The 22,643-nt window shown below is 36.8% G+C and overlaps 1 protein-coding gene across 1 annotated transcript; it reads right to left on the bottom strand.

The window, feature by feature from the left end:
* LOC108907707 (probable E3 ubiquitin-protein ligase HERC1) lies at positions 1–21,949 on the bottom strand. Its single transcript, XM_018711500.2, has 20 exons — positions 20,675–21,949; positions 20,108–20,435; positions 19,365–19,711; positions 19,039–19,312; positions 18,070–18,376; positions 17,700–18,009; positions 16,623–17,085; positions 15,622–16,386; positions 13,976–15,559; positions 11,929–13,485; positions 10,429–11,440; positions 6,584–7,830; positions 4,230–5,726; positions 2,878–3,272; positions 2,116–2,824; positions 1,765–2,064; positions 1,443–1,681; positions 881–1,122; positions 403–556; positions 1–349 (listed from the first exon to the last, which is right to left on the bottom strand). The coding sequence occupies exons 1-20, from the start codon at positions 21,833–21,835 to the stop codon at positions 143–145; spliced, it is 13,098 nt and encodes a 4,365-aa protein (XP_018567016.1). The 5' UTR covers positions 21,836–21,949; the 3' UTR covers positions 1–142.
* Between the last annotated feature and the right edge of the window lie 694 nt (positions 21,950–22,643).

The raw sequence follows: 22,643 nt of genomic DNA, 5'->3' as shown, positions 1-22,643 counted from the left end.
CATTTGATATTTATTTATATGGCTTCAAGTAATCAAATATTGTACATATTTAATAGAAAAAAAAAGAAAAAAACATCAAACAGTTAAATATCTGAACACCCGTTTGCTTACATTTATTAAAATCAGCCTTTTTAAATATCTTCTAATTCCATTCATCGTCTGATCCGACCCCGTGATCGGTGTTTCTAGCCAACATATAATTGTCCATATCGATGGACCTGCAGTTGTTGATGGAATATCGAAGTTTCTCAGCCATTATTTCTTGAGTAGTGTAGGAAGGTAATCTAAGTTGGAAGAAGCAAGTTTGTGCTGTAGGCAATCCGTTCACCGGCTTGTCCACTTTCATTATCTATAAAATAAAATATAAAAACATTGTCCCAAACTCGTACGAGTTTATCTTACTTGGAATCGCTGAGATAAATCGGCTAAATTAGCTGGCAACCTCGATCTTCCAGACACGAACCTCATAAAAAGAACACGTTCATTATCGGTAAAATTTTCTAGTATATCCCATAACCACTGCACAAGTTGATGGTCTTCGTCTAATTCGCGATATCTAAAATGCAAACGACTGAAAGCTATAATCAAAAAAATTTTAAAATATCCTGTATTTGAACAAATCAGTTCGGTTTTTCTGAACTACTTTTCGTTTATCTCCTTGGGAAATATAGATACACCCAGAAATTCATCATCAACGAATACAAACAAAATAAGAGGTAATTTTAGAGTGGGGAACAACTACTCTGCCGACTAAAGCGCTGTCCAGCAGCAAAAATACACAGCTAAGATCATTCGTTGTCACCAGCACATTAGTTGTTTTGTAGTTTTTTTTTTATAAAGATAGAAATAGACAATTTCAGTTATTTTATAGTTTCCTTACCTGACGATTTTTTTCAGTACAGATATAGAAATATGTGCCATACCGCATACTAACTTCTCTAAATGCTCCGCCGTGACCAGAGACAGCAGAGGAACAGGGATTATTCCCGACATTCCCTCGCGAATGGCTGCTACTTGGATATCGAATTCCTGCATCCGAAATTTGATGGCCTGTTCGTAGTACTGCATCCGATTTTCGTATGTTAGGAGTATTTTATGTCCTCCGTGTATTATCGGCACCACCTGCAAAAAAAATGGAGTGATATTTGCATTTTATGTTACACTGAAGCTCCTGCTGGTGGCCACTGTTGGCAATGCCGTCTTGGCAACATAGTAAGACTTGACATGGTCGCTAAATAAAAATAAATGAAGATTTTAAATAATTTATAGTAAATGTATGTATATCATAAAATTGAGAAATTCCACACTAAGTAGTAAGACAAATGTTTAATCGTATTTCTAGAAATTAAAATCAATTTTGTTGTGATTGCCATTTTATGACAAAATTTATAGATTATTAACGAAATTTATCTTGTACCGCAATAATTAACAAATATACTCACTTTTCCCGTGCAACTCGTTCCCTCGAAAGTTTCTAAGGGAATAACGTCGTGAAAATATTCTTCAGTAACGCCGCAAAGGTGTATATCTCTTATGCTCCTCAAACTTTGGATGTACATGCAATCCGTGTCTTCCAAGTCTTCTATGCTTACCGGCTCTCCAACAATCAGCTTCCATATTAATGGGGCTATGGAGAGAGCCAAAGGTTTTCTGGTTCTAATAGCCACTCCAAATAATATGCCTGCCCAAAAAAAAAAAAAATAGTCAATCTTTGAAAAAAATTTAATGATATTAAAAATTTCATTTTGCAATAATTTTGCTCACCTAAAAACTTAAACCAGTTCAAATTCTGTGTGGACAGTAACTGAGGATTTAAGAGATATTTATCTCTGTTGTATCCCTCATCGTTGATGGCATTGGGCGTGGGTATAAGTAATGGCACCACACCGGTAGTTATTTCTTGGCACATTTCCGTGATGGTATCGTCGAAAACGCCTCCGGCGTCATCCGCCCCCTCCCCTAACAATTTCACTTTCCAAGCCCTAGAAGGTAATCGTAACTCTTGAGGTTTTAAGTCAACTACTTGCCTCGCTATTTGCACAAATATAGGTTTACATTTTTGACCTAAAACCTTTAGAAATAGAATGTATGACTAGTGATATCTTGCGTTGTTACCTTCTTGAGATATTCTCTTCACGATAATTTGCGGTCCGTAATTTTTCCCTTGAATCATCGTCTTCCCAATGCACCTGACGAAAGGTAAAGTGTAAACCCTCGGAGCTAAAAGATATCGTAATTTTGGCGATATAAGTCCTTCCAATGGGGGAATCTTCATGTCGATTTGTTCGTCGCTCAGAGGCATAAGAGTCCAACACGAATACAATTTATCTGAAAAGTTGTACAGTAACTTAAGTCTCGATTGGATAGATGGGACGGAAAGACCCTGTAAGTGATCGAATTGCGGAGGAATTTCTTGCGGAAGTCCAAAACTTAAAGAACACGTCACACCCGGTATCCTCAAAGGCAAAGGCGACGCAGTCCAAGCAGCACTGTGCGTCCTACCCGTAGAGATCTGTTTGACGCCTTTGTCGGACAACTCCATAATAATTTCTGGTTCTCGTACCAAAGAAACGTGCGGTAGGCCCAATTGACTTTCGGTGTTCATACCCCATCCGAAAACTTTACCGCAAGAAGTGAGAAATAGCACGTGTTCTGTTCCCACGGCAAAATCTTCGATGAAATAGTCGACTAACCCCATCAACTGCTGAGGGCGGTAATCGGTGCGTTCTCGCAAATGACTCTGCCAAGGAACTCGGTCGACGCCGCAAACGAATATTTTTCCGCTTTTCGTAAGGAATACCGTAAGGTTAGTGCCACAACCTACCTGAAAACCGACAAAAATAACATCAATTAGCACAGTTGATAAAAAAAATGTACCTTTTTTATGCCAATGTTGCACATAGTTTCAACTAACTGCGGTATAGACTTGGTCGCAGTATGTCCCAGTCCCAATTTCCCATAATCGCCTTCTCCGAAGGTCCATACGTTCATCCCGTCCACTGACATACAAGCCGTATGGTTTAAACCGCAAGCCACTTGTCCGATTTTAAAGCCATCAAGCGAGGTTACTCTTTCAGGAACTTTCTTGTTTGAAGTTGACCCCAATCCGAGTCTGCCGTAATCGCCATTTCCAAATGTGAACAATTTGCCATCGCTGGTAACGACTGCACTGTGTTTAAAACCGCAAGCGACCTGTATCACTTCCTCGTTCTGCAGCGCTTCGATCTGTCTAGGGCGTCTCTGCCTGTCACTGTTACCGTGACCCAATTTTCCTAAAAGAAGAACATTACGTTATAAACGGTTACTTAGCCGATGTTTTTCGATTTTTTAGGGTGATAATTTAAAAAATATGGATCATTTTGTATTCATTTGTAGACAATGTTAGTTATTTCGTATTTGGCATAAACCTGACCTCACATATTTTCAATTTGGACTAAAGAACTTCCTTAATTCTGCGAAAAAGATGGTATACTAGTTCAAGGTAAACAAAATGAAAGGATTCACTTAATCTCTTAGATGCTCTTAATTAATTACTAAATTTTGGCGCGCAAAATAAAGGTTTGAAAGCGGTTTTTGCTACCGTGTTAATTTGTGACGTCTTTAGTGCGATCAATTTATAAGTTAGGTTCCGTTTCGTTCGCGTGGGAATTGTAGGCTAGATGGCAGATGGACAAGAAGCAGGTTGCGTTCTCGGTTGCATGACGTCACAATGCGTTCTTGATCGCATAACAAATTGTAAATTTTTACACAATTTTAAACATCCAGAATTAATTTATAGCATTAAAGAATTTAATTCTTTTACCAATGTTAGTCGTTGTCGGTTACACAAATTTGTATAGCTCTAAGAGAAACTAAATTTTCAAGTAAGTTGCCTGTCGTTTACACAACTATAAGATTTATCGCAGAAAAGGAAGCATATTATTTTCATAAAATTTCTTAATTTAAACTCGTCTTGTTTAATTATTATTACCCTTTTAACGTCGAGCTATTAACAAAATAAACATTTAAACCAGGATTGTATCTTTCTCAGCCTTGATGGTTAAAGGTAAAACTTGTACCACTGTCCTTCCTCTTTTGATAAATATTGTGTACAAAAATAATGGGTATCGAGGGAAATTGGCGCTAATTATACCTTTTTGTGTGGGCTACACGTATTATCAAAATAAAACAAATATTTTACATGTACATTCATCTGCAAGCAAAACACTACATTTACACATAATACATACCATAATCTCCATCTCCCCATGAAAATACTTCTCCGCTTTCCGCGAGTGCCAAGCTGTGTCCGTCGGAGCCCACCGAGGTAGCCAAATCTATAATGACGAACCCTTGCAGACTCGATATAACACTTAACGTGTGTAAATCATCAGAATTGCCCTGCCCGAGCCTTCCGTAACTTCCTTCTCCGCAGGCCAGCACGGTTCCGTTCGCTTCGATCACAAAAGTACAATTTTGTCCGCATACAATCTTTCTAGACGCTGAAAACGATTCTACGTGCGTCGGTACCGACGAGCTGTATCCTAATTCTGCCAATTGTCCGTGTCTATCGGAACCCCATAAAAATGCCCTGCACTTGCCCCCAATCTGCCAATCTTGAGGTCGTTGGGAGACCCACTGCATAATTTGCTGGTCTTGTTTCATTGTCCAAAAAACGTTATCGGGACACTTCACAACGCCTTGTATGTGGTTTAAACTAACAATTTCCAGCGACTTGGTTCTTTTTATTAAACTGTCGGCCATTTGGTTGGCCAGACTGAAAGTATGAAGCCAAAGGTATTCCGGGACAAGCTCCGATTGACCCTTATTGTTGAAGGGGCATAATTTGTAACAAACTATTTTATCGAGTTCCAGCAGAATTGCTAGAGATGCCAAACTTTTAAGGTACATCGAGTGCATCAAGTGGGTACCTGTTTGAACCGCCATTTTTTCCGTATTATATTGCTCCAGAAGGATATTCGGTAAGAGAGTCACAAACAATTTAAAGAACGGTACCGATTTTAAGTCCCTAATACCTTTTCTGATCAAGGAGCACCTTACGGCGGCTAAAGGTAGGTTTTTAGAAAGGTCTTGTACGGAACAATTCAAAACGCATATAGATTTCGATCGTGAAAATCCGATTGCTAAAGCATTAGAAGTACTTAACCAACACATACCAGAAGCGTTTATACCCCCGCTTCCAGCAACAGTTTGTACCAAACTACCGTCGTGAAGGGACCATATGTTAACCACACCACTGGGTCCTTTTAAACAACCACTTGCAAGAAATAATCCCGTACTATCTATAGTTATACTCGTAACACTGTTGTACGCGTGACCTTGAGAATTCATTATAAGTTTTGGGACAATATTTTCTTCGTTTTCCTTTGGTATCGTCCAAACATTTACGGTTCCAAAATTACTTCCCACGGCCAGCAATAGCGCTTCGTTGCTACTACCGACAAGCGGTGACCAAGTTAAACTAATAGGTTCGTAGGTTTGCGCAAGGGTATGAACGTGAACTAATTTATCATCGTCTAAGTTCCAAATTTTGCAGGTCAGGTCAATCGAGATGGTAGCAAGAAATATACCTCTGGGATCCCACGATAAAGACGAAACGGCACTTTCGTGCGCCTTTAGTGTAATTACGTTACTTTCACTGTGCGCCCAACCCAGTTTAATAGTACCGTCGAGATAACCAATTGCGAAAGGGCCATCTTCATGGTGCCAGTCCATATTCATGACAGCTAAAAGCAAACGGATCAAGTAATTATCCATATCATAGCTATCTGAAATTTTAAATTAATAAAATCTCTTTTTAATGTCAATATTTCAACATACAACAATTTTTATCAAGAATATCTGCATCAAAATTTACAGAAGAAAATTAAAAAAAACAGTCAAGATATAACTGGGAGGAGCAAATTAGAGCCCTTTTTGTTTCAGTGTAAACATTTTTAATTTTTTCAACTATTTTTGGCTTCATAAAGGCGCCGTTTGGGAATTTATGCAAAATTTCCTTAAACTTTAATTCTGATTCACTATAGCCTCCTTTTACCTAGAAATTGAATCACCTGTGTAAAGAGAATAAAAAGGGCTATCCAAAATGTGAAAATTAAGTGATGTTCATAAAAAAACAAAAAAGTTGTCCATTGGTATAGTATTTTCGAAGTCAGTTGCACATGTATAACAACGCCTAGCAATAAAATTTAATGAGTTTCAAAGGTAAAAAATAATAATAATTCGTATATAATGTGTAAAAAATTTCTATTATCTGTTCATTTGGCCAACAACATATTTTAATTATTAATTTTATTATAATGATGGAAAATACTAGGCAATTTGTCAACAACTGAAATTTATGGCCGGTCGCCCGGTGCGGCTGTGTTTGTGCGCCATTTGCCCGCGCGCGCATTCTTGAACTGGACGTATATATTTCTAGCACCTCCACGTTAGTTAAAAGTTAGGAAAAATCATCAAGATTACTGACTGCAGTACAATTTCTTTAATTTATTTAACTTTGTACTTTTTATAATTTTTGAGATGTCCACAGCGAACAACCTTGAATGAGTCATTGCGTATAGAAAAGTAAAAACTAACTTACCACGAGGTGAACAACAATGCTGCAATAGTTCGACGCGTCTCGTTTCTTCATAAAGGGTAACCATCACAACGGAACCATTGATTTTTCCAATTAGCAAATAGTCTTCACTGTGTTTGCATCCATTGTAATTTCTTGGCCACGTCATCGACGTTATAAATTCTTTTTGATCGTCTATAAACCGATCACTATAACTGCTAAACTGTTCGGATTTCTTCAAATGCCAGATGTTTACGAAATTATCCAAAGCCGCCGCGATATATTCGCCCGTCGGTGACCACTTCATGTGGCCGATCAGTCTGCCTTGTAAATCATTTCCAAAGAAATCCGCAGAGGTGTGAAATACTAACGTTGATTCTAAAATAGGTTGTTTCGAGGGTTCAACAGTCCACAGTCTAACTGTGCCGTCATATCCCGCAGAGGCGAGTGATCCAGATCTGTCGAGCCAAGCCAAGGTAGACACTCTGTTATCGTGTCCGTCTACGTACGTAAGACTTTGCATTGGTAGTGTACCGGACAAATCAGCAAAATTAGTTTGGTCCAAGTTCACGCCTGCCATGATTTGAATCTTAGTTGCCAGAGATTTATATATCTGGTGTGCAGCCCATTCTTTATTAATCTGATCCACTTTCTGAGACAAAATGTAAGCTGATAACGCATTAACGAGTGTCAAGGGACCTATATTGTTTCTATCCGTCTGATGACCCAGAGGTATTTCTTTGGATGAATCTATAAGAGAACATCCTCCATGGATGGAGAGAATATTGACCAAGGCTTGCGTCACCACGAAACCCGATTTCGGCACAGCTACGCCGCATGCCGACATCACAAGGTCCTTCGTACAAATATTCACTATCATGTTTGAGGATTCCACCTCGCACTGTGCTAAAGCCGCTATGCACATGCTCAAGTAGTTGAGAGAGGCTTTCGTTGCTCGGGTCGTATTTGTGGCGGAAATCATTTTTGGGTAATGGATGTTTGAGAAATTTTGCAAAATCTGAACGTTACCGACTTCAACACGGTTCATCGCTGTTAGGGTCATCAGTCTTACGATTTTTCTTATGTCGGAAAGACCTATGAGTTCTAAGCACGTTATTAAATCCGCACAGTTTGTATTTGATGAGAGTATGCACAAGAACTTTAGTACGATTATCCTTGATAATAGAATATGGAGGGATGACGTCAGATTTTTCAATGCTAAAATCCTGTCTAAAGATGTATTCAAAAGTAATGCCTGGCTTCCGACAAACCTAGAACGAGAAGAAGGAATACAAATGATATAAAAATCAAATACCACTGTTTACTATGTGAATATATGAGGGCAATGAAGACTTACTTGTTTGAATATTAACGTCTCATATTAATTATTCTACCAGAATTTTAAAAGTCAACAAAAATGCTTGAGATAGCGAGAATCATATGGAGGACTGCATCAAATGTATAGTGCAATTATTTTATTTTAAAAGTGTTAATTCAAATAAATTAAAGAAATATCCGAACTAAAAATATCTGGACTCATTGTCGTTCTATCCTGACTATTTTTATGTGTCTTTGTCAAAGGCGATGTGAGAACAAGTATACAAGATATCGTCGAAAGATTACATTATTTAATAATTTTAATATGCCAGGTATGTATTTTTGTGATAGTAATAATCAGGCAATTTTTGTTTTAGATAATTATTCATTACTAGTAGTTTACTGGATATTGCTGGTATAATTCAAAGCTAGTTGGAGCAAATAACCCATATAATAGCTGTTTCCCCTATCAGTTAAAATTTTTTTTAGGTTAGATAACTTTTGCATGCCTACTTTTTGCAACGAAGACATAATTCTATAAAAAAAACAAACCTGTTTTACACATAACAATTTATTTTACAACAAATTGACAATTTATTTTTCAATGATTTAATTTCACAATTTATTGATGACTGCTTTACACATTTGAACATTTATAACAATTTATTGTCCAATTTCATTGACGCCAACCTCGAGCTTCTTTGTTCGTCAACTGAAATTGGCTCAAATTATCATAATTGAATTGGCATTTAAAAAAAATATAAAATGTAACTAGATATCCCCAAAATTGACCAATAAATTAGGACATGTTCTAAATCCCCAATTTCTTGTTCAATTTATTGAAGTCAATAAATTGTACTCCAATTTCTGTTTCACACTTCATAAAATAAATTGAAGGTCAACTTGTTCAATATATTGTTCGATAAACTGTTGTGAGTAAAACAGCTTTAAGATTTTGAAATAAAAATACGAAAACTAATAATAAAATACATATTTTTAAAAAGAAATTATTTTACAGTGCAATCTCATATACATTTTTGTTTTTTTTTTTTCAGAAAAGCTCGAAAATATCAAAATTTCAAAAACTGTTATAAAGAAAAGCTATTTAATTCTTATTTATATTATATTTATTTATTACAAATATTATATGAAAATAAATTTCAAAATAAACAACTACTTTTCTTACATTTTTCACAATTTTGGTCAAAATAACATCGTTTTCGCTTTTTTTTTTGAAGCAATCTATTAATAAAGTATTTTCCCAGATGATACGTACTTTACACGTTTTACGTTTTATAAATTTAGACCTGACAAATTGGGAAAGAAATTGGAGAAAACAAAACTGGTCACCCAATTTTGGGAATCATTAATGACTTTTTAATAGAAGTTCAATAAAATAAATTTTAGTTATATTCGGAAAAATATTCAAATCGCAAAATCGAAAAAATTAACTTATTTTTTTTCACGAAAACGATTAAACTTAGAAATTTGAATTTTGGTAGGTACACGTTAACAACTAGTTGAATGGTGTTTTTTGGTGGTCTTTTTTTTTCTGGTTTATGTCTGAATGCAAGAAATTAGCACCCCTTGGTTTTATTTCTCTCACAACTTTTTTCTACGTTAGCCAATTCCAACAAGAAAAATAGCTTTTAATACTACATTTCATTTAGAAACTTTTTTTACGCTTCCCATTTTTTCGTATACTTAAAGGTTTACGAGCAAAAAAATAAATAATTTTGCCTTGCCGATTAGGTACGCATAATGAATGAGTATAAGAGTTACCAATAACGTCATTTTTGACGCATTTTTTGCAAAAATTCTTTTTTTTTTTCAATAGGAAAAGCTAAGTGAATATGAACTAAAAATTTAATAAAAAAAAATGAAAGCTAATTTTTTCGGCCATTTTGAGATTTGAATATTTTCTCAGAAGGGGGGGCTCAAATTAAAAAAATGTATTGGAAGTACCCCCCCAAAATTACTTTATAAACACCTTCTTAAAATATTTGCACATCATTATGAAACACCCTGTATATCTTAAGCGCCAATTTTTTAAACAATTTATTGAGTTTTACTCAATTGAGTCAAATATAGAGCCATCATAAATGTTTACAAGCCATGTGATGCTGAGCTTAGGCAACCCAACATTGCAGATTGGTACTGCCAACTGAAAAGCCCTATATCTTAACGTTGCCAATATTAATGATTCGTTCACAACAAACAATGACAAACCGTTACATCTACGCTTGAGATAATGCGATCGCTGATTTGTTGAAACAGAATGTTGTTTTAATGTAGTCTTGATCTTTGTGTTTTACTGAAATTTTACTGAAATCTAATTTCCAAATTGAAGAAAATAAAATTACTATTCAAAACAAAATTATTGGTCACGTGGATTTGAAGGGTCTGTATAAATAAAAACAGTTTAATAAATATCAGACTTTAAATAGACGGGACTTTTCGATTTTTCCAATTCAATAAAAAATTATAGAAAATCTATTGCATATTAAGGGCAATATCTATTTTAGCGCAACACCAAATAGTACCAGACTTACCTTTTTTCAGTCGTATTAATATTTCCACAATCGTTTACCACCGATGGAACGGCGTCCATTCCCAACGGGTCAAATTTCTCCAAATTTATACTATTCACTCTAAATTCTTTATCCGTTATGCCCAAGTAAAATTTAATTTTATCTATATCTTCATAATTGGGCATATTAAACTTTAAAGATTGCACATCTGCCTCCGTCATATCATCTTCGTCATATATTATATCAGGTGCTCGAACGTGAAGAGAACTGTTACCGACACCCTTCTGAAAATACTTGTTCTTGCACTTGTAACACAGAATGTAGAAACCGTCCGTGCAATAACCGCATACGCCTGGTCCCCACATCGTACCACAACCAGGGTGGTAGATGGTCATATGCGAGTCCAAGAACGGGGTCGAATGTTGACAATAAGGGCAGATGCTGCCGTTATTTTCGACACTGATGTAAGTAGACGGAATTTGCTCTCTTTGATCACTGTCATTCGAATCGAGTATATTAATCTCACTGCTAGAACCTTCCCGGGAAAAATTTCTCAACAAATGATGCCCTTCCCCCCTTACATGTTGCCTTTCTCTTACTGTATCTTGTAACACTCTGTCTACTTGGCCAATCCTATTTCTCAAATCGGAACAAACCCTCCCTCTCAGATTTAGTCCACGCCGATGGCCACACTTAATTTCGGTGCTGTCTAAGCTCTGCTGCCTAACGAGATTCTGCGATCGATCTAAAATCCTGAACAAATTATATCTGTCCGAAGTTCCCTCGTCATCACTAATGTCTAAAGAGGGGTGCTCCAACATCCACGTGGCGAGCATATTAACGGTGTGAGAGGTGAACTCGCCTGAACTCTTAGTTTCCGAGATTGCTTTGAGGATGTGTTTCAATGTGAAACCCATCTCTAATAGAGGAACTGCGATGGGGGGTGGGTGAGTGTTTCGATTGCTCCAAATGCTATCTTCTGATTCACAGAAGGAGGACATCCAACTCTGGGGCAACTGGATACAAGAGGCCTCTTGAAGAGAAATAAGGTAGACAATAGTGGGTATTACACAAAAATATGTCTGTTTCTGGGGTGTAAACGCATGGAGGCAATCAAAATATGTTGATGTATTTGTACCGATTTGTTATTTTCATGGACAGTGTTGTTCTTTTAGGTACCTTAAAATGTGTGTAATCACTATTTCTTGCGAATTCATCTCAAACATGGCAGTTTAAAAGAATGGTGAAATCGTAGATACGTTAAAAGTGTATTTTTTGTGACATGAAAGTGCACATGCGACAAAAATTTTATACGCAGATTGGATAAAAGAAATGGTACAAATTAATTTAATTTTTTCTTTGTAAGTTGAAGTTTAAGAGTTCCATGTAACATTTGCAACACTGCATAGCCGATCAACGATAAAGGTCAATTCTATAATGAACCTTTTTTTTAATGCATACAGGCATGGCTGACACCCCAGAAACAGACCCGAAAAAAAAAAAATGAAACAACTGACTTACCTAATGCTGCAGTAAAAGGTGATCCGTAAGTGGCAGAAGGACTTTGAAGGGTGAATGTTGGGCGGGAACTAGAACTATTTGGTTTTACGTTGTGATGTCTAGAGCGAACATCTGTACTGGAGCTGTAATTAGTATCAGCAGTCAAAGTTTCTGTTAGGAAATCAGTACCGTTTCTCTCCAAATAGTAACCATTATTAAACAGACAATTTTCCGTGCTTTCAGACGTCCTACTTTTAATGTAGCTTAGGTGCAACACGGTTTGGGCCCTTTCCATTTCTGATATGCTGACAATCTTCCTCAGTTTGCACTGGTCTATACTTTTGTCTACTATAGAGTGCATTATTTCCCTGATACAATCAATATCTTCAGTCTTTGATTCCTTATTATTGATTAATAACGATTCCGTTAAAGGCGATGAAATGAGGAAGATTCCCAACACTTTTAAAGCTGCGAACTGCAAAAACGCCAACTGCAAGCATTCCCCTTCTAAGTCTAAGAGTTTCTTCCTCAACATTTTCGTTTCCGAGGTAATGACTTCTTGTTTGTTGTGCAACTCATTTGTTTCTTTTATAGTGGATTCACTCTGAGACGCCACGATTTTTTCGGTACTTAACCTCTTCACTTCACCCATAATACTCGAAACCATCTCATTCGTTAAAGACTCCACAGTTTTAGGTTTCTCGTGGGTTATGTACTGATCGTGTATCTGAGAATCGGAGCTGCAACGGATATTTTTAGAATCCAACGAATTGCCGTTCTCGCTTTTGAGAATATGTTGCTTTAATAACAGTTGCTCGTCATCGGTGAGGTCATACGTAGGAAAGGACGTTTCATTGGTAATACCGCTCAGTCTGGCGATTTGTAATAATATTTTTGGTGTTACCGCATTGAACTTTGTGCAATCGAAAGGCACCGGTTCTATGAATTCCAAATTAGATAATGCCACGTCTGAAACACTTCCGTCGTTTTCCCACTGGACGTTTACTGTGGTTATCCCTTTTTTGAGAATACCCAAAGCTACGGCTCTCTGTCCAGTATTTTTATGCTTACAGTAACCGCCCATTCGGAGACCACGGTCCAGGCCTCCAATTACAATCAGACAAGGCCAAACGTTAACACATAATTCGGGAACACTTATATCACACTTTAACTTGTACGTTTTATTCAGTTTTAATTCGGAAGTGTTGTCCATGTTGTGTGTCTCTACGATTGGGAATAACGTTTCAATTTTTTCTAACCTTGTGAATAAAGCCGTATTTACATCTTCAGTCCATGTTACGGAATGATGCAGTCTTCTAATTACCGATATATAAGCCTCGGACAGAACAGCGTGTAAAGGAGCCAACTCTGGTTCACCAGGTAGTAAATCTTTTTGAGTTCCGTGCACTTTCATGTCCGTTATTTTTACTTTCTCGCCGGGGTTAGTACTGTAGAACATTACGCAAGGGTACAGTTCACTCGCTTCAATGTTTTCGAAGGCAACCCTCGGCTCTTCCCCGTTTTTACCAAAACTGAGGGTCTTAGCGTCCATATCCAATATTACCGTGATGTAATCACCTTAAATAATAAAAAAATATAGTAAAGGCAACTAAATAAGGTCTGTGAGTAAATAATACAAGGGGTAAATGTAATGGGTTCATTTTTGCATTTTGCGTATTTTAATTAATATTACTAGAAAGGTAGGCAAGTCCGCTGACGCGGACTTGACCTTTCCGCTCAACGGTGTATTCTCTGTGGGTTGGTAAATAAATAACATTTTCCAAATAAAAAAAAAGAAAAAATGCGACCTGCCCACGATTCGAAGCCTGGACCTTCGGCTTCGCAGTCCTAAGTTTATAAAATGAGCTACGGCGATCTAACGCTGGGTGGAGCCTGCATGGGCTGTTTGAAATGTTAGTTCTCCACGAATATAAACAGAAAATTGAAAATGTTCGAATCAAGTTTTGTCACCCAAGTTGCGCCTCTAAAAGATTGGAACCGATGTCTTCTAAAAACGCCGTTTTCAAACGCTAAAAGGATCTTAGAAATAAAAAATTGTAGATCTTACCTTGAGTGTAGCTCTGAAAACTCATGTCGCGTTCCCCGTTATGGTACAAGCTACCGCTGTATGCCCTGTACAACCACATATCACTCGTCGATCTGTGACTGAAATCTTTAACGGGATACTTCGACACTCCGATGCAGGTACCCTCGTTACCCCTATTCTCCTTCACGATTAAAATCTTCCACTGGTAACAACCAGATTTGATAACCTGGAGGCCTAACCCGTAACCCCTTCCTCCCGTTCCGTGCACAAGAGTTAAACTTCCTTCGATGGAACAATTATAGCATTTTTCCGCGTCGAAGCCCATGTCGTGGATCGGTATGTTGCCTTCATCCTCTCTTACTGACGTGTCGGTAGGGCGTACGTTTTTAAATTTCGTGTCGGAGATGGGTTTTTCGGACGGATTGGGTATGTTCCACATTTCCTGGCCGAGTTGAATAAATAGTTTGTTAATAATGTATTTTCGGAGATCGTCGTCTATGTGCACGGCTTGCAGTCCGGGGAGAATAGCTTGTAGAAGTTGTAGGATGAGTAGTTTAGGCCTCAGGACTTTCAACTGAGTCGAATACGTTGCGCATGTATTGGAACTGTCTAATATCACTAAGAGGGCGAATATCCACTTTTTGGATGCTAGTAATTTCTGTATAATTTGACTGGATGAAATAGTTCTTAGGAACAGAAGAAAATCGCCCAATTGTCTTCCGTTGTTAATCAAGATGTGACTGCTTTGAGGACTAGAAAAGTTTTGGCAGTTTTCATCAAAGTCTTCCAGTATTTTAATGAAGAGACTGTGTAGAATATTTAAGACGTTCTCAAGCGTGGCCAGGTCAATTTTTTTGGCGTTCAAGCAAGACGTTACGGAAATAATATGTATTAGTCTCAACGCGGCGTCATTAAGTATCTCGGTTTTGCTCAAAGGGCTAGTTGCGTTCATATTTACGATCTCCGATAAGACATGCAGGAGGTCGTTGTTAATAACCAAGCCCAGATCGTTCGATTTATAGTTGGTGCTGAGAGAGAAGACTACAGTCAGTAATAATTGCTTATTGTTGGAATTGTTCACTATTTGCTTTTTCACTGATTGGATGAGAAATTCGTATATACTGTGAACGGCGGTCCTAATTTTTTCTTGGATATCAATCGGCGACGCTCGGATACCTTCCAGGTAATGTTGCAGTTGCGTGTACATATTTTCGCCCGTTACGTTGAACAAACCGAAACAACCTTGTAACAGTTGCTGTTGGATGCAGTTTGAAACAGTAGAAGAAGGCTCTCGCGTAATCAAGTGGAACAAGATCTGATCGAAGCTGTGGAACCGGCTAATGGCGCGAGCCTTTTGCGACAAAAGGGCCTTGTATATTATTTTCAGATCAGTGCTCCAACCGTCCATGGTAGACCTGTTCGTGATCGACTGCATCTTTTCGGCCGGTTCATTTATGACGAAGTTCAGATAAGAGCAGCATATATATTTGAGATCTCTGTATAAAACTACGCTTTGGCTGTTTTTATAAAAGTCTACGTAAGCTTTTTCCAAGCAAACTTCGTCATCAGGACTGTTACATAGAGCCGATACGTCTACATCTACACCTACAAGACGTTGAAAAAATTGAATTGCATTCACAAACATGCAGGGTTTTCACGATACTTACCTTTCACGAATATAATAAGAAACAGGCACCTCTGAATTATATCCCGACACATGTCTCCAAAATTGAATTCTTCACCATTTGCAACATTTTCCGATTTATCCTCCGGTTTAACAGAATCAAAGTCCTTCTCATTTTCCACGATAATATCGCTTTGTTGGTACTTCGAGAGGTATTTTAAGTTCAGCAGTCTATGTCTCAAATTCAAAACGTACTTAAACACTTCTTTGACGGCCGGATGTGCGGGAGTTTTCTGAAGCAGACCTGTCTGTTTCAATACCATCATCAAGAAACATTTCATTACCATTTCCAACATTTTTTTCTCGTCCTCGTCAAACTCCCAAGTGTCAGTTTCGATGTTCTCCATTAGTTTCTCGAAAAATTTGTTGTTACAATTGAAACTGTCTTCCGACGAAGAGCACGCCTCGTCAGACTGCTTATATGGAATAGAGAAGAGGAGTTTAACAATATTCTGTTCTTCTTCAGGCAGTTTATCTAAAGTCACGTATACCGAGTCGAATATGTTCGAAGACGCTAAAAAGGGCACATCTAGCACGGCCTTCAGTTCAACTTCTTCGTTTTCTATACCGTACGAAAGAATTTCGTTGGACAGCCAGTGACGGCACAGAATTTCTTCTTGCGAAGGAGCGTTTCCCGTTAACATGCCTCCCAGGCAGTAACCCATGAGCAAAGAACAAGTTTTCTGCATATCGACTATCCACATCCATGACCGTTCCGTTAACTGATCTAGTGTTGGTGTTTCGGACCCTGCAACAAAATGAAGCAACTTTATTTAAAAAAAAAAATGGCCTGTAATTAAATGTCCATGATATTTGCCACATAAATTATAATTTTGCAATGTAAAATATTAATTTGCTCAGTATATAAATAATAGATGACAAGTATATGAAATAAAATATACTTTTGGTGGAAAGTCTTGTAGAAAGTCAAACCTGAACTATTTAAATTTCAATATTATTAATAAATTGTGTAAATATACTTACTCGATGCTTTTTCATCATCCGAGAGTAATTCGGCAGGCAACAGTTGATTAAACTTATTCAAAGGCTCCATCAGCTCCAAAATTAAAGGATATAAAGTTTTTACATAACCCATAGGCATTAGGAACAATGAGTTCAACATTTTGAAAAGCATGGCCCCAGCGGCCGAATCCAGCAAAACGTTATAAAGCAGTTCTAAAGACGTAGGGTACACAAGAAGGATATTGGCGGCCTTATTCAAAATTTTAGTCGCAAAATTGACAATGGACGAAAAGTGAGTTCCAAGAAGATCTTTGGCGCTGAAACTATATACGTTATCAGACGATATCGTATAATATGCCAGCATGTGATTCTGTAGGGACGACAGCAAACTCTGAAGATTGTATGTCTTTAAATTCTCTTGGTTTTGCCATTTGCATTTTGTATTGGCAGACACGTGGTTCCAAATAGTACTCAGGGTTTCTTCCTAAAAATATTAATTAAGTTAACCGTTAACCGTATGTTTTCTAATCACTTAAAAAAAAAACTTATTATTTTGAAAATGAATTGTAGAAAAATAGGAGAAAAGTATAAATAAGCAACGAAAACGCAAGTCTTTCTTTTCATAATGTTGAGCGAGTACGGTGGGTGTGGCAACAATTCGTAGTGCAGTGCATGCAATTTGACTGTTACTGTTATCCTGGTGCGTTTCGCGGTGAAACAGCACCTTTTTCTTAGCCAAATGGGGCTCTCCTTCAATTTCTTATCAAATCGGTCAAATAATTCAGTGTAGTACTGCTCTGTGATCCTTCTTCCGTTCTGCAGGAAGTTCAGGAGGACTATTCGCCTTGAATCCTAAAAAATCATGGCTATCACCTTTCCAGCCGATGGGACCGTCTTTGCCTTTTTCGGAGCAAATTCACCCGAAAAAATCCGTTGTTTTGACTTTCGCTTCATTTCTAGCATATAATGTACCCAAGTTTCATCATCGGTGACAATTCGACACCAAACTATATTCGTTGAACTCACGCTTCTCAGTCAAACCTTTACCGCTTTTATATATTTCATATTTCGTTTAAGTTCTATTACGAATATACTTACCGTGTTTTTACAAAAAGACTGCAATAGAGTCTTCATCAGAGTACTAGTAAGTTGTATCTCTTGCAGTTTTAGCTTCTCAGGACTGCTGCTGTATCCTAAGAGAGCGGCTGTAAGTACCGGTTCTTCCAAACTATGTAAAATAATGCCTAACAGCATCTGTTGGCCCACCGACAAGTTTTTGCCGTTCGACAGGTATAAATGTAAAAATTCCACCCGTTCCACAAGCGGCGGCAACAGCAGAGCTGCTCCCGTGTTAAGGACTTCTCGTACCGAATTGTGGACTTCTAACGGTGCATCTTTATCGATAAGACTGAAAAGTACGTAATATAAAATGCGGTCCGCCATTTACTTTTTTTACAAGAACAATTACCGAAAAAGAAGAATCCGTAGTTCTTTAGAATGTTGTTTCAACACTTTGGTGTCCAAGTTGCCGCTGATACAAATATTTAAATGAATATAAAGCAGCTTCAAACAACACAGAACGAATCTCTTATGTTCATCGGGTGATGCAAATGGTAAAGGTGGAGAATTATATGTGAACGAAGTGGTGTACTTTTCTAGAAATATTTTCAGTAATTCAAAAGTTTTATCATGTAAATCCAGGCAGAAAGGTCTGTGTTTTGTGATGTACTGATTTTCCTTGGGTTTTGACGTCCATGCTAAGGAATGGGAGGTTCCTAGAAATCCAAATATTATTATCACAGCAATAATACTGAATTGTACAGATCGTTTCATTTTTGAAGGGAATGTGGGATTATTAGAAATTACTAAAGATAGGGAAGACTAACGACATTGTCCTACCCATAAAATATAAATGTTTATTCAAAAACTTGTTATAGTATAACCTCATTAATATTTAATAGTAATCTCGGCAAATACATTTTTTCGATAATTTAAATATTCATTACTTACAATTATGTACACAACATAGTAAAGCAGAAGGAAACTACTCAACAATATTCAAATAAATTCTTATGTTACAATTTTATCACCATTTCACGTTTTTTTCACAGATTAAATAACGATATTTGTAAGATACCTCAGGAACTATATCCATATTTTGCTAAAACAATACTTAAACGTTCAAAATTAAAAGCATGTTTTCATAAAACAAATTCAAATTTCAGACGGCAAACAGAGACAGAAAATTTCAGACAGAAAATATTAAAAGAAACTACACAAAGAAATTAAAGTATCAAACTTTTAATATAACTCAAAAGTCAAGCACCAAAATTTGTCAACGGTTCTTTCCTATCTCTAGTAGTTTCTGAGATACCGCTGCTCCATACCGGGACGATCCATACAAGACTGACCGGGATAATGGGAAACTTTTACGTACCCGCACTAATTTGCCTAATAGGAATCCCGTCTAATCCGATAACTTTTAAAGGGCGCATTATTGGGCTCGAGGTATGACCTTGGCCACACTGCCCCATACTATTTGTACCCCAAGCAAACACGACGTTTTCATCGGTCAAAGCAAGGCAATGGGTGTCACCTGCAGATATATCGACTATCCTATAGGGCGTGAGATCATCTAAAAGTAACGGTTGGAGCCATATAGCATCCGCCGAGCCGGTACCAAGAATTGGCCCACTCCCCCAAGTATAAACCTATGCAAGACAACTCGTTAGGGAAATTCAAATTAAATTAAAACTATATTACATGTCCCATTGTAGTTAAAGCCATGGAAAACGAAGTGCCAGCACAAACTTTTTGGATAACGAGTCCCTGTAAGGCCTCGATCACTTTTGGTCTATAAACTTTAGCGATTTCTCCATGGCCTAGTTTACCATTTTCCCCTGATCCGAAAGACCAAACCGTTTTTCCATCCCTCGAAACGACTAAAGTGTGTGAACTACCACAAGCTACCGATCCTACATCGGTTAGGTCTGCTACTTGGGTGGGAATATGACGTTCGTTGGTGTCTCCATGACCCAGACGACCGTGATCACCTTCGCCCCAGGTGTACAATAACCCGTCCTCGGTAATTGCTGCACTGTGTCTGTATCCTATAATTTACATTTTTCATAAGTCTTTTTTCACTCAAGCCAGGTGTTTTCCAGAAACAGTTGATGATATCTACGGAAGCAACTACTCTCCGGTCTACATTTCCTGACCAGCATATAATTATACCATAATTATCTAGTAACGAGTAAGGATCATTCGTCAGTCAATTATCCCAGCTGTTTACTGGACAATGATGGAATAACTGAAATGTAACTTACATTTTCTGAATTAAAACTGACTATTCAGAAATGCAATCGCCATTTTCTGAAATATATCTTGAAGTCTCAACCTACCCTGAACTATAAAATTCATTAAAAAAGAACTTTTACATTCTGTATCTTGACACAAAATAACGATAGATGATAAACAGAGGTAGAATTAGTATAAGAATAATTTACCTGCATTAATGTATTTAATATTTTTCCCCAGGAAAGGTCCAGTAATCCTTTCCGGTTGTTTGTGCGTCGCACAATTTCCATGACCCAGTTTACCATAATCTCCGTCTCCCCAACTATAAACCATTCCATCTTCAGTGAGAGCTAATGTATGGCCATCGCTTCCTTTTGAACTGGAAAGCTTTTTGACTATACTATCTAGAAGAATAGGTTTAGGCAGGCTCTGATTAGACGATTCGCCTAAACCTAATCGACCATAACTCCCCTTCCCGCAAGCACTGACATGACCATCCCAATGTATGGCAAATGTACAATAGTGACCAGCTTCAACCTACAAACGTAGACACTGTTCAATAATTTAAAATTCATTAATTTACGTGAGACGGGATTTACAAAAATGCCCTTAAAAAACTTAACCTCAAAAAATTTGCTGGGCCAAATAAAATACCTACCTAACTGTATTTTTACTTATAAGTTTTGTAAAGAGATGAATTTTTGTTCAAATTGTTTAAATATAGTACCTCTGTAAGTTTTACGTATTTTGTTATTACCTCATCATAATTAACTTACCTGCTGCACTTGATTAAAAATATTGGATTTTATTGGTAACAATATCTTTTCCTGATTGCCTTCGGCAAGTTGATGAGAAGAATTACTCCCCCAAACATAAACATCACTTTTTTCGAATGGTGCTAGGTCAGACTCACAGCTTAAAGAACCTGCTGCTGAACACGTACCAATACAATCGAGAGCCATAGACACAAGAACTTCTATCAAATAATAACCGGCCTGGTATGTGCTAATTTCGTCATCCTCATTTTTCAATAACTCTAATCCCAAATTATTCTTAGCCCCTATTTGTATAATGGCTCTTTTAAACTGCTTACTTGAGAGGTTTGGTCCTTTACATGAGGCTTCCAGAGCAGTTTCAATCCATTCTAACAAATAATGCAAGGAACCTCTTTGTAAGGCTATTTCCAAAAGAATTTCGGCGGCAAGTATTTTTCCTTGATTATCAGCCGCAGTTTCATTTAGAATAGCATTTTTTAAGAAACCACAAACTTGATCGAGGCTATTGCAGCCTAAATTTGTCAACTGGGAATCATTTGAGAGACTCAAAGGTGGCAGTTTTTGTATTAAATCAACAGTACTTTCCAGTACAGAATTACAAAGACTTGGAATACTCAACATAGTACTTACTTGCCAATTTTGTTGCAAAAGTGAAAACAGTAGACTGAGTCCAGTTTTCACACCAATTTCTAAAAGGGCATGTGACCCAGACACAACTTCTCGAGGAGATAATGATAAAATATTTGCTCCCGAACATTGATCTAAATTTTGAGTACTATTTGTTTCTTTGTCATGATATTTCATTGACAAAGCATGGTAAATTCTGTTAAGTACTATTAATCTTTGTTTTAAAACAACAGAAAATGTTGTGGATGAACACACTTCTCTGGCTAATTCTAACTGAGAAGTTAAAAGATTCCTTATATATTCATTAAGTTCTGTATGCGATATAGGATCATATTGGAAACTTGGCAAGTGTTGCACATCGTTATATGAGGCTAAAGTAGTGGGTATTATACGAATTTCCTTATTCTGCAATAAAATACCATACATTGACTGTAAAATATCTCTATTTGCAATGCCATCACAATTTTTTTGGGCCCATACACTATTGGTGTGCTCTACCCATTCTAATTCTATATTTGCACCGATATTCTCCATTATAAGCAATCATATATATTTAGAAAGTTTTGCTTTGCAAGACACTATCTTATAAAATAAATATTTAATTTGTTGATTAATTTAAGAACGTAAAATGTAAATACGACTTTTGATTTGAAGTATCTGACTAAAATTTTGTTTTTGTAAGCTGTCAAAACTTAAAAAATATAGAAGAAGAAGATTAATTGTCAGTGGTACGTTCACATTTGTACATACGTTATGTATTCGGTATTTATCTTAGACCACAGAATCACAGATCAAGCAAGTTGAGATAAGAAAAAAATGATTATTATCATTCATCTTAATATGGGCCTCATATATGTATTATATAATTTTAATTGTACTGTCAGAGATTGCTGATTTTTAAATGATTATTTTTTATTTTATAATCAACAGTTGCTATGTGACTACAGAATATCTTATTCTGCGACATAAATTATGTTGCGTTTCAAATTTAAATTCAAATCTCAGCAGACTTTTCATATGGATTGGATTTTATTATTCATATTTATCCAAATAATTACATTACGTATTTAATTTTATAAACGAAATAAATGTTTTTATTTACATACGTTCCTGATCAGTCGATTTTGCAATTTGATGTAGGTACACCTATGTAAATAATATTTTGTAATTCTTGTTATGTTATTTATTCTACTTCTCGAAACGTTTGTGGATGTTTATAATATTTATACTTATATCTCTTCTTTTATGGCACAGACTCCACTATTAAAATAATGACAAGCATTTTGGTTAAACTAAGAATGTTATGTATTTAGTTAATTTATCGCTGTTGTACTATTTACGC

This window comes from Anoplophora glabripennis, unplaced genomic scaffold, assembly GCF_000390285.2.
Source record: "Anoplophora glabripennis isolate ALB-LARVAE unplaced genomic scaffold, Agla_2.0 scaffold200, whole genome shotgun sequence".
Taxonomy (NCBI): Eukaryota; Metazoa; Arthropoda; class Insecta; order Coleoptera; family Cerambycidae; genus Anoplophora; species Anoplophora glabripennis.
This window is presented reverse-complemented; position numbering and strand designations above follow the sequence as displayed.

Coding starts and splice junctions, on each gene's coding strand:
- LOC108907707 (XM_018711500.2), bottom strand. CDS start 21,835: ATGGAGAATATCGGTGCAAATATAGAATTAGAATGGGTAGAGCACACC. Junction 11,441..11,928: donor ACCTTTTACTGCAGCATTAG/GTAAGTCAGTTG, acceptor TTTCTCTTCAAG/AGGCCTCTTGTATCCAGTTG. Junction 2,065..2,115: donor GAAGAGAATATCTCAAGAAG/GTAACAACGCAA, acceptor TAAAGGTTTTAG/GTCAAAAATGTAAACCTATA.